The following is a 13,170-nucleotide window of genomic DNA, read 5'->3' on the forward strand; positions in this document are numbered from 1 at the left end:
AGGTCAGGTTAGAATAATGCAGTTTAGTTAGTTAGGTTAGCCAGCATTGTGATTTAAACATAAAACATGACTACAGCTAATTTTTATTTTAATAAATATATTTATAATTTTCTATTCAACTTAATCCTTTTTTTGTATTTTGTAATTTGTATTAAAAAGAACACAATTATTTCAAGCATAAAACCATTTCTTCAAATATAAGTTATTATAAAAATACCCATTTTTTCTAATGATAACCAATCATAATGATGATCATGAATTTTTATTTTGTGAACTATTATTTATCTTATATATATATAGTTTAAAAAAATATGGGCTCTTATGTAGAACTGCGTCCGCGTCGCAGAGCCTGGTAGCATTCTAATAGAATGGCTAAGAGTTCTACTTGATAACGACAGCTTGACAGAGTTATGTCCCCTTAGTACGGGTACGGGAGGAAACAAAACACCCGCGATCACAACAAAATCAGAATTTCATGTGAAATATGTTGTTTATTTCAACGAAACTTACATAATTATATACAGTAAGGTATTTTCTTCTATATAACGGAAAATAACATGTTTATTTTCCCTAAATGTCTACTTATATGTGAAAAATCGTGATTTTCACGGTTGACTGCGGCGTACAAGTTTTACCCCCTTGAAAAACACATTATCGTCGATTTCTTAATTATTAGATAATAAATAGACATTTTTGTAATTGTCACATTTAGACAATAATGTTTGAAATTATTCTATATTTTTATAGAAATTATAAACCATCGCGTTAATGTGATATTAAAATATCTTTATATTCCCGGTACGGGGTTTTAGTCCGGGTCCGGGAACGGGGTACAAGATTTACCTACCACCGAAGTAATCCGCGATCCGCAAAATCTACTTAATAATCTCTAAACAACAACGAGAAATAATAATTTTGAAAACTACAGGGTTAATTCGTTACTAAATTCATATTTAACAAAAAGAAAAATATATCATTCAAAAATAGTATGTCGCTTGCTTTAAATAATTCAATTTTAAATTGTATTTATAATCTCGTGTTGCGAGACTCATGCCGATAAGAGAGTTATGGCGGACAAGTTTGGACGTAATGTTTTGGATGGTAACAGATTCAAGATGTGAATTCGAATTGACAAGAGATGTTTAAAATGCTGTCGATACCCTGGCAATGCTTTAAAATACATTAGCAATGGTAAAAAAGAAGGCAAAATCTTCGAAGTCAGCCAAAAGACGGGGTAAGCGTACTTGTAAACAAACTGTTGGGATTGGACCATGTTTGTACATGCTGTCATGTTTGACATTTGATGGTGGCGCCAATATAAAAAATATGTTATGCAGGTTGAAGATACAAAATATATTGCTTCTAACTCAATTTGATATTGAAAACATTTTTTTCTCTATTTTTCAATTACCTGTCAATGCCTGTTGGTGCCATGGAATAAGTATACTCTTGCACACAATACTCTGGAAAAAACCCAGACCCCCCCCCCCCGAAAATTCGTAATGAAATAAACGTTAACACTAGCTTGAATTTATATTTCAGAATTGTATAAAGGCTCTTGAATAAGAAACACTGTGAAAGCTGTCATATGACGAAAGCTGTTGATGCAACAGGTGAAATTATGCATAATTAATACAGTATGAAATATTTGTATATTGTAGGATCATGGCAGATGGAAGATGTTCAAGTGCACACAGGCCTGCCCCCTCAAGTGGATGGCCAGTTGCGTTGCTTCTGTCGACTGACCATCGATCAAATCCATTGGCATTCCCCTAACCCGCCTGATGTGGCACATGTCAGGGTGAAGTGGTGGGGTGAGGACGGTGATGGAGGTTTGTTCAGGTAATAAACGGTTTAATAGTAGTGTATGAATTTCTGTTTTATTAAAAAACCACACATAAACATGAAAAATATGTCTATAAAACACAGGTTGGAATGCAAGTGTCTGTTCAATTGCAATCTCACATTCAATTTCATATATATATACATGTACATATGCATTAATTTGCAATTTGTTACATAAAATTATCGTATTTGACCGCAAATAAGCCCACACCCCCAGTTAAAAAACATAAACCAAAAGTAAAGAGGGGGCTTAATTGGGGTCAAATATGGTAATTGATTAATAAAGAGTTGTAAATAAATCTGTTTTAAAATGTTTCTTGCAAAGTCCAATGAAACATATCTTGTATCTCAAAGAAATGCAAAATAAGTCTTTAACAGATTCCAGGCTATGTTGGAATAAAAGGTAATGTAAATGTTGACAGAGCAATTAAAAAAATGCATCAAACTCCCAGCAAACCAATATCAAACTGCAGCAATAGGTGTTATCGCAACCATCCACGAGTTACTCCCCTTTGAAGAGTTCTTGCTGGAAAATGCACAGGTCTCGCGAGAGAATGCGAGGATACGGGGGCAAAACAATCTGCCATGTGTCAACAATATGCCCCACCTTCACTGTATTGAACAAACAAAAATAACTCACAATAATAGAGGTCATATCAAATGCATTTAGTGATGACATTCCAATCAAATTGTTTGTCCAAAACAAGCCTTCTGATGTTTCATTTACATAAAGGTAACACACGATACTCTGTATGCCGCTGACGGTCTGTCACAGCTGTGATGCTTTAGCTTCATCCTATTTTTCAATATCTGGCCAATTTAACATGTCTGCTTGCTATCATAGGTGTACTAGCTCCCCAATTTTCTTATTTGGAGTAGGTGATACCTTTTGACTTTAAAACATTTCCCAATTCATTACATGGAAGTTCGTGGAAATTCGTATCTGAATGTTTTGGCGCTGCCATGTTGTCCGTTGCCCCAGCGGGTGCAGTTTAATTCCCTCCTATTTGAAGAGTTCCACTGGTCGCAATACCATCTATTGCAACATACAGATTTTAAACTTATTATATGACCGGCCATTCGAAGTGCATTAATGGCAGCTACAATGGTCTCTCACTCATGCTTATCTGCTAACTAAAGGAGATCCACTTAATTACATCTACCAGGAAGATTTTAGCCCTGGGTGCTAGAGCTAGTGGAATTTTACACCCCTGCAAAGACTACGAGTGATTGTCTCTCATTTTTGAAGTCATACATTCCTTAGTGTATATATGCACACCAAAGAACACAAAACAAAACATTGAACAATATTCTCCACTAGTTAAACGCTAAATCCATCTGCACTTTTAAAAAGTTGAATTAACACTCCCGACTTCATAGATATGTAGAGAAACATATATACATGTAGCAACTTGGGTAGTTGCTGGCGGCGCGTCTAATTACCCAATACTACCCAATACCACCCAATACCAATACCAATACGATGATGACAACTGCATTTCTAAAGAAGCTGACAATTTTTTCGTATTTCCTATCAAATTATCAAGAATGTATACTTCCCCACTATCTACCTCCTGTACTGACACTACCCAATGGTCCACCTTTACAACCGTCACCTTCACTACCATCACCTTCACTACCATCACCTTTACTACCATCACCTTTACTACCGTCACCTTTACTACCATCACCTTTACAACCGTCACCTTTACTACCGTTACCTTTACAACCGTCACCTTTACTACCGTCACCTTCACTACCGTCACCTTTACTACCATCACCTTTACTACCGTCACCTTTACTACCATCACCTTTACTACCGTCACCTTTACTACCATCACCTTTACTACCGTCACCTTCACTACCATCACCTTCACTACCATCACCTTTACTACCATCACCTTCACTACCGTCACCTTCACTACCATCACCTTTACTACCATCACCTTTACTACCATCACCTTTACTACCGTCACCTTTACTACCGTCACCTTCACTACCGTCACCTTTACTACCATCACCTTTACTACCATCACCTTCACTACCGTCACCTTCACTACCGTCACCTTCACTACCATCACCTTTACTACCATCACCTTCACTACCATCACCTTTACTACCATCACCTTCACTACCGTCACCTTCACTACCATCACCTTTACTACCATCACCTTTACTACCATCACCTTTACTACCGTCACCTTTACTACCGTCACCTTCACTACCGTCACCTTTACTACCATCACCTTTACTACCATCACCTTCACTACCGTCACCTTCACTACCGTCACCTTCACTACCATCACCTTTACTACCATCACCTTCACTACCATCACCTTTACTACCATCACCTTCACTACCGTCACCTTCACTACCATCACCTTTACTACCATCACCTTTACTACCATCACCTTTACTACCGTCACCTTTACTACCGTCACCTTCACTACCGTCACCTTTACTACCATCACCTTTACTACCATCACCTTCACTACCGTCACCTTCACTACCGTCACCTTCACTACCATCACCTTTACTACCATCACCTTCACTACCATCACCTTCCTTACAATCACGTTCACTACCTTCAACTGAACACCTTAGGGACATGTTGTGGTGTTCTATCGCAAATATTAGTGATATTGGTATACTGCATGGTAGATACCGTGATGTTGCAATTTTATTTAACATCTAAGTCCGTGATCTAAATCACAGTTACAGGTAAATATATATATTATTATTTGATTTTATAATGTCCTCCGAGGAATTACAAATTCCACTTGCAAACCACTTATATAATATGTGCAGAAGACGTAGTAGTCTATGTGATTAGTTATAATTTTAAACAGTGTCTTGTAAGCCATTTTAGGCTGAACATCATATACAATTACATTTTCTATTTAATGCATTTGTTAAATATGATACCAGGTGTCAATCAGAAACATTTTTTTATGAAAATAATCTTCCGTTTAAATATAATTAGCTACTAGTTAGTGTGAATTTAGCAGACCTCGCTGGAAGGGGGCTCCCCAACCCTTGGAAATCTAAATTTCACTACAATGTAGAACTAGGAAATTATTCATTTTATTTATCACCATTGTTATTGTTTTTTTAAAGACATCATGTTTTAAGGCAGTAAATATAAAAGAAACCTTTTAACTATTATAGTATGTAATATGTAAGGACAAAATCCAGGAGTTTGTTAGGTAGGGGCTGTCCCAATCACCTGCTCTCTGGATTGGCACATGTGATAGTTTGTTTTAATTTATTAATGTATTATGTATAATAGCTGTTCTTAACAAAATTATGATATTATAAATTATGTAACTATATGTGTTTATACTGTGTAACTATATACTTGTACGATGTAATTGTGATATATGACACTATAATAAACAAAATTGACTTGACTTGACTTAACTATATATATATATATATATATTGGATATGCAATGACGACGAAAACGGAGATAAATTTTGAATAGAATTGGCAAATAGAGGATTTCCCCCAAAATTACTTGTAGTCAACTAAATTAGAACAAATGTTTAAATAATTTTATTATGCAATGAACGTTATAAACGTATTGACGTACATGAACATTCTACAGATTTTTTTTTATTTATAACAACTATCGATATAATATGTATAAATATAGATTTGTTCCAATATATACTTAAGATACATGGTCGTGAAAAGTAAATCTACTCTAACTAAATACTCATCAAATTTATTTAAACAAATTTAAGTCTTTTAAAACATCAAGTTATATGAATGCATAACCACGGACTTTATCTAATTCCGTGTACAATATCTAATTTTAGACATAAACTTAGTCCCATGCAATTGAATAGATTCTTGATATATGAAATCCATTTAAAATCAGCGAAATCATTTTTATGTAAATTCAGCATAAGCTTGTACATTATACTAGACAATTTATTTTCACCTGTAATTAGTTTATACCAAAACATTATCATTCTAGATTTAATTTCAATATCCAGCGAGTACCTACCCGTTTCACCATATACCATTATATTTGCTGTGGAGCTACGTATGTTTAAAATTCTTTAACAAAACTGTACACGTAATTTCTCAATCATATTGGTATTTTCAAACCCCAAAATTACTTTTTGAAACGTATATAGATATTAAAGCATGAAGGATAAATATATTTTCAGTTGTAGAGTAGCCTTTCCTAAAACCAGCTTGAACATTGGAACAAGAAGTCTATTGTCTACTATTACGGAATTAGATAATCAGTTTTGACCACATCGGCCTTTGAAAAAAAATGAAACTTAAAGCGTTTCACCGTGTTTCTTTCTTCTTTACATATACAATTAATATACAGTATCGTTTTTCTATAACAGATAAGGCCTAACAATCCAACATATGGACTTCAATATTTATTTACGTAAAACACGTATTTCAATTAACTTATATTTACATATAGAATAATATTTAATTTTCAGATTGATGTCCCTTTTTTGAGTTGGAAAATTGCGTATTTTCTTTTTTTTAAGATCGTAGACGTGATGGGATTGTAATCTACACATTAACACCAATTAATTCACTCAAAATATATTCATGCTATTTATTAAGAGTTGAGTATAAGTTATGAAGTTATTAAAATTTAGTTATCATAATGTCATTTCCAATGTTTCAGGTGTTATGACATCGCAATAACAATGTCATATATATAAATGAGAAAATAACTCAGATACATATTTATTATATATGTAATATATAATTCTCTGAACAACCCTTTTTTATAGAATAAAACAGAGACATAAATTGGAACCTCGGCCTGGCAATTTATATATATATATATATTTAGTCCGATCCTGCCCCGTTTCTATAATTGCAATTCTTTTATGAAATATACCTTATACCAGATAAGGATAATTAAATATATACAATAAATATATATAAATAAATCCGATCTTGCCCCGTTTCTGTCCGTTCCTGTAAATCGTCGAGCGTTCTTGCCCGATCCATATCAATACAATACTTTTTTTTAAATTCTTTGCAATCCTTTTATCAAATGACGTATCTTGTACCCGATAAAAAAGATATAATAATATAAATATAAATATATATATAATTTAGTCCGATTCTGCCCCGAATGGCGATCATGTAATTGCAATCATTTTATCAAATATATCTTATACCCGATAATGATACTTTAATGTATCTAATCAGAGACGTATAAAGCCATAACTGTGTTATATACGTCTCTGATCTAATATATATATTCATTAATGTATAGGCCTATATAAAAATTAATAGATTTCTGCCCGTTCCTGTAAATCGTCGAACCCCTAGTCACGGCATTTCGGTGATGTTTTCTGCACCAAATCGCATATTTCCAGATAGAATGTGACATATAGAAGTAAATAACTGTGACATTTCACAGTAATAAAGAAGTATTTGGTTCATAACTGGATCGTATGGGGTAGTATTGGGTAGTACTGGGTGGTATTGGGTAGTATTGGGTGGTATTGGGTAGTATTGGGTGGTATTGGGTAGTATTGGGTAATTAGACGTGCCCGGTTGCTGGGGACCAGACAGCTTTAATTTAGATCAGTTGAAAAGGCCAAGAGTAACATATTGATTCTTTGCCTATACCCAGCCAACCCAATCAAATTAATGCTCAAACTTCTTAATTGAAAATTTTGGATTTTAAATCTATGCTTCAACCAAAAGTTTGCAAATATTTACTTTTTGACAGTGAAGTGTTTTATATCAATATGAAAGCAGGCGAAAACAAAATCAAGACACAGTTTTGAAGGATTTATGAAAGTAATGAAAAAAGTGACATTTCATTTTGTAAAATATTACCCTGCTGTAACTACCTATATTTAAAGCTACCAGTACCTACCTTAGCTTCAAATTCTGGATCAGTTTCACTTTTATCACACATATTTTATAAATACATATATACTAGCTGCCTCAACCTGTCCAGAGTATTTAGGTCCTTAGTTCAAACACTGGTTAAACAAATGTGTGTGTATTACCATCTTTTTTTCCCCACAGACCACTGAATGTGAAGAAAGGGGATAAGGGTCCAGCAAAGGTAACAGCTAGGTACCCAGTGAGGTCTGGTCCACGACAGTTTGCATCTTACCTGGTTGACATGGGTAGTCTGGTGGTGGAGATTCTTAGTGGACCAACGATGATCCCTGTGGGACAAGCTGAAATCACGCAGATAGGACTTCTGTCTAACGTCAGACCTATTGATGGGTGGGTATATATTGTTTCTGGATACAGATACCGTAAATTTGCGGGTATAGTGCGCACTCGGGTATAATGCGCAGGTACGATTTTGGGGTCAGATTTAGACATAGATTTATGTCTATGAGTTGTTGACATACAAATGTATGTTGACATTAGGTGATCCTTGCAGTTTGTACATTTACATGTATTTCTCTAAAAATAACATCCTTCTGGACATATAAAAGGTAAGTATTATTTTTGCAAATAAAATAATAATTCTAACTATTTGAATTAATTACATGTACATTTTTGTGCTATTTATTTCATTGTTTAACAAAAAAGTAACAACAAAATAATTTTCCTTCTAGATTGTACCCAGTATTATCTCCTAGAGAAGAAAAGCTGGCTGAAATCCATGCGTCTTTGGTTTTGGAATCTTTAATGGGTAATTATGATTGCATGCTTATTTTCAAACAGGCATATTTGTTGTCAAATCATGCAATAATTAACTTGTTTTATGAAATATTTGGACTATACTTTGACTCAACAAATTTTGTGTATTAATCAAGTCATAATCATGTAACATTTATTTTTTCCATTTAAGAAGTATAATAATGAATTTTACTTTATTATCTAATCACCCTATAGGAGTCCTTTAAGAGAAAAAGATGGGATTTTTTCTATTGAGTTTCTTGTATTGTGTTTTTATCAGCCTCGTACGACAGCACTGGGTCCATTCCAACAACAGACATCAGTATGGAAACCCATGCAACACAAGAGTCCATGTACCCACAGAGAGTTCAGCCTATCCCTCACTCCCAGGCTCCTCAGAAGCCTGTGGATGATCCGTTCGTCTCCCCTGCATCTCATCAAGTAAGTCAAAGGATTTGTAAATTGTGAGTACATTTAACAAAACATCTAGCCAATTGCCCAGGCCCCTTAGATCTAGTGGGTGAACCTTTCTTCTCCACAAGTAAGAGAATTGTGAATATACAAAATTATAACCATGCCTTGTTCCCAATCCTGTGAAACCTGTAGACATCAAAGACATTGTTAGAGGAACCCTTTATCTCCTTGTCGTCTGAAGCTTCTATAGAGTAAATATGTATGATGTCAGAGATGAAAGTTTTTCAGATTTTCAGGATTATTTCAGCCTTTTTGCCCATAAGCCCATTTTACTTATGAGTGATCAGCCTACCCCCACTTCCAACACCAGTCATACTTGATTTAAAAACAAACAAAAAAGAGCTAGGACTCGATTCTTAGTGTACAATACTAGATTTGCCATGCACAAACAGAAATAGAATATCATCTGAATATATTTTAATAACTTAATCGATTGCACTTTACTTCAAGAATGGCCTACAGAATGGTTATGCCGACCGGTCGGAGGACCTGCGTAAACAGTTAAACTACAGTCTACAGGAAACAGAAGAGAGACAGCTGTCAGGCATACAGTCAGGAAGTACCGTGGCCATCACTACCAATGGAGATGTGGTCACTACCAACCTCGGTCAGGACTTACAGTCGTCACCACAGAGTAAGTAGGTCACTGTGACTCGGTTATCACTGCAGAGTAAGTAGGTCACTGTGACTCAGTTGTCATCACAGAGTAAGTAGGTCACTGTGACTCAGTTGTCACCACAGAGTAAGTAGGTCACTGACTCAGTTGTCACCACAGAGTAAGTAGGTCACTGTGACTCAGTTGTCACCACAGAGTAAGTAGGTCACTGTGACTCAAACTAAAAGTGTAAGTAGGTCACTCCGACTATCACTACATGGAAATATATATAGGTCCATCTGATCGAGACCAACACCACAGGGTATAGGTTAAACTGACCCAAACTATGTGATAATATAGGTTGGTTGCTCTAATCCAACTACGTTGTAAAAATATAGGTCACTGTGACTCACACTACAAGAGTAAGATAAGGTCACTCTGACCCACAGTATAGCCTAATATAAGGTCATTGACCTACCTACAGAGTGATATAAGTAGGTTGCTCTGACCCTCACTATTGTTATATAAGTAGGTCACACTCTCTCACACTAAAGAGTAATATAACTAGGTTACCTTGACCCAAACTACAGAGTAATAAGGTCGCTCTGATCAACACCATTGTTATTTAAGTAGGTCACACTCTCCCACACTAAAGAGAAAGATAACTAGGTAACAGTGACCCAAACTACAGAGTAATAAGATTGCTCTGACCAACGCCATTGTTATTTAAGAAGGTCACACTCTCCCACACTAAAGAGTAAGATAACTAGGTAACAGTAACCCAAACTACAGAGTAATAAGGTCGCTCTGGCCAACACCATTGTTATATAAGAAGGTCACGCTCTCCCACACTAAAGAGTAAGATAACTAGGTAACAGTAACCCAAACTACAGAGTAATAAGGTCGCTCTGACCAACACCATTGTTATTTAAGTAGGTCACACTCTCTCACACTAAAGAGTAATATAACTAGGTTACCTTGACCCAAACTACAGAGTAATAAGGTCGCTCTGGTCAACACCATTGTTATTTAAGTAGGTCACACTCTCCCACACTAAAAAGTAAGATAACTAGGTAACAGTGACACAAACTACAGAGTAATAAGGTCGCTCTGGCCAACACCATTGTTATATAAGAAGGTCACACTCTCCCACACTAAAAAGTAATATAACTAGGTAACAGTGACCCAAACTACAGAGTAATAAGATCGCTCTGACCAACGCCATTGTTATTTAAGAAGGTCACACTCTCCCACACTAAAGAGTAAGATAACTAGGTAACAATGACCAAAACTACAGAGTAATAAGGTAGCTCTGGCCAACACCATAGTTATATAAGAAGGTCACGATCTCCCACACTAAAAAGAAAGATAACTAGGTAACAGTGACCAAAACTACAGAGAAATAAGGTCGCTCTGGCAACACCATTGTTATATGAGAAGGTCACGATCTCCCACACCAAAAAGTAAGATAACTAGGTGACAGTGACACAAACTACAGAGTAATAAGGTCGCTCTGGCCAACACCATTGTTATATAAGAAGGTCACGATCTCCCACACTAAAAAGTAAGATAACTAGGTAACAGTGACACAAACTACAGAGTAATAAGGTCGCTCTGGCCAACACCATTGTTATATAAGAAGGTCACACTCTCCCACACTAAAGAGTAATATAACTAGGTCACTTTGACCTACACTTGATAGTAAAATATTATTGAATGGTAATGAAAAAAACATAATTAGGTTGATGCTTGTAAATAAAAGGTATGATAATCCATAGTCATTCACACATGGAATTATCTGCTGATATTGAACATAAGAACAAAACTGGTTACCCGGTAGTTACTTCATAAATTATGTAAACAACATAAATGAACTGATGTATTAACTCATTCACCCCTGAAGACACATTTGAACTCTTCCAGTTCAAAGGTTGGAATAGTTCATTATGAAATTTCAGGGGTGAATGAGTTAAAATAGTAAATCACACTTGAAGTCTTATCAGTCTTTTATGAGTCAACTGGATGACTATGAATTTGTTTATGTTCTCATTCTAATCTAAATGTAATTTTTGATTGGATGTAAGTTTGAGAGTCTGTGTTTGCTGTAGATCATCTGGCAGGCAGGCATTCCCAGTCAGACCTCCTGTCTGTGCTGCTGGACCGTGGCAACAAGTTGCGGGACCAGATGATCATCTCCTCTGTAGACGAGGCTGAACCCCAGACCGGTGTGAAACAGACATACATGTCTTGTGGAGAAGAGGAACAAGGAAACAACTACACTGGCATGTCAGAGAGGTAGGTACTGGTTAATACAACCCATCGTGTCTAATATCTACTGGGAAGTCAACGAGAATCTTTCATTCCGAACATATCTTGCATAATATTTAAGTACACAGGCATTTTCAGAACCTTGCTATTTTCCAACAAACCATCAAAGAATTAATTTGCCTTTGGATAATGAAGGTAAAAGTATATTCAATTTGCCAGGTTTTGAGAAAGATGATGTTGTGTGTCATTCATCGTAAATGTGATATAATTTAACCACTCCAGGCGTAGTTCAATGGGAAGTCTACTGAAAGAGATTCTTAAGGCAGAAAGAGGAACAGCTGATGTCTCACAGACGGACTATGATCCTGTTGACTTGGTGTTTGGCAACCAACTGACAGACAACTTGCAGGTATGCTCACTACATTTTATAGTTATCCGAAGACATGCCATGGTATAACAGGGAATTTAAGGGTGACTTTTGGGGACTTATAAAGGGCTGCCCCTAGATAATTTCTGTTCTATTTTCCCCAAAATCATTGCAAAAATCATTGTATTTTTTCCCAAAATAATGTTTTTTGTGTGTGTGATATTTTTCCAAGTCACAAGGCACAGGCCCCTGTGGAATGGAGGTAGCAAAATCACTATATTTTGTTTAAGAAACAAAAATGAGGAACATATTTATGAGATTAATATTTTCTTTGTTACTCTTAACACGGGAAATTATGTTTTATTATGGCAGGGGTCTACTATTTCCTTCGTAATTCTAGGTACTGAAAATGATGGGAGGGAGTCCTAGATCTAGTGTGTCGCAGGACCTAGACCTGATGAGTGACCCTGGTGATCCTGTCCACAGCGAATCCATCCTTCAGGAACTATTCTACAAAAACCCGGTAAGTCAGTCCAATCCATGGAGCGATCTGTCCAATCCACAGAGAGATCGGTCCAATCCACAGAGAGATTAGTCCAATCCACGGAGAGATTAGTCCAATCCACGGAGAGATTAGTCCAATCCACAGAGAGATTAGTCCAATCCACGGGGAGATTAGTCCAATCCACGGAGAGATTAGTCCAATTCATCTAAAGATGATCTTTTAAAGAAATGTTCTACAAATCTCTGTCCTAATAAGTCTGCAGCTAGACTTTGAAAAGAAATCTTCTAACCCAGTCTACTTTATAACAAATGTTAAAAATTGTCACTAGTCCTGATATAAAATCTTCTAGCCCAGAGAATCATCAATGGAATTATTCATCTCAGCGCTCAAGAGGTATCTCCTTAGGTTGGTTTTTGTCCTCAGAAAAATTTCCCATTAAGGTTGGTTTCTGTCGTTTTGACTTTAAAGTA

At 35.9% G+C, this 13,170-nt stretch overlaps 1 protein-coding gene across 1 annotated transcript in view; it reads left to right on the forward strand.

Annotated features, from left to right (window-relative positions):
* Nucleotides 1-1,066: 1,066 nt before the first annotated feature.
* The window catches only part of LOC110449522 (C2 domain-containing protein 3-like), a 40,177-nt gene continuing 28,073 nt past the window's right edge, over nucleotides 1,067-13,170 (forward strand). The window contains exons 1-9 of the mRNA XM_021496442.1: nucleotides 1,067-1,234; nucleotides 1,662-1,842; nucleotides 7,880-8,086; nucleotides 8,428-8,504; nucleotides 8,772-8,932; nucleotides 9,416-9,599; nucleotides 11,669-11,855; nucleotides 12,111-12,237; nucleotides 12,596-12,718. Of these exons, the coding sequence (XP_021352117.1) occupies nucleotides 1,189-1,234; nucleotides 1,662-1,842; nucleotides 7,880-8,086; nucleotides 8,428-8,504; nucleotides 8,772-8,932; nucleotides 9,416-9,599; nucleotides 11,669-11,855; nucleotides 12,111-12,237; nucleotides 12,596-12,718 (1,293 nt within the window). The 5' untranslated portion in view covers nucleotides 1,067-1,188. The remainder of the gene's footprint in view (nucleotides 1,235-1,661; nucleotides 1,843-7,879; nucleotides 8,087-8,427; nucleotides 8,505-8,771; nucleotides 8,933-9,415; nucleotides 9,600-11,668; nucleotides 11,856-12,110; nucleotides 12,238-12,595; nucleotides 12,719-13,170) is intronic.

The sequence above is a fragment of the Mizuhopecten yessoensis genome, unplaced genomic scaffold, assembly GCF_002113885.1.
Source record: "Mizuhopecten yessoensis strain PY_sf001 unplaced genomic scaffold, ASM211388v2 scaffold4631, whole genome shotgun sequence".
Classification (NCBI taxonomy): domain Eukaryota; kingdom Metazoa; phylum Mollusca; class Bivalvia; order Pectinida; family Pectinidae; genus Mizuhopecten; species Mizuhopecten yessoensis.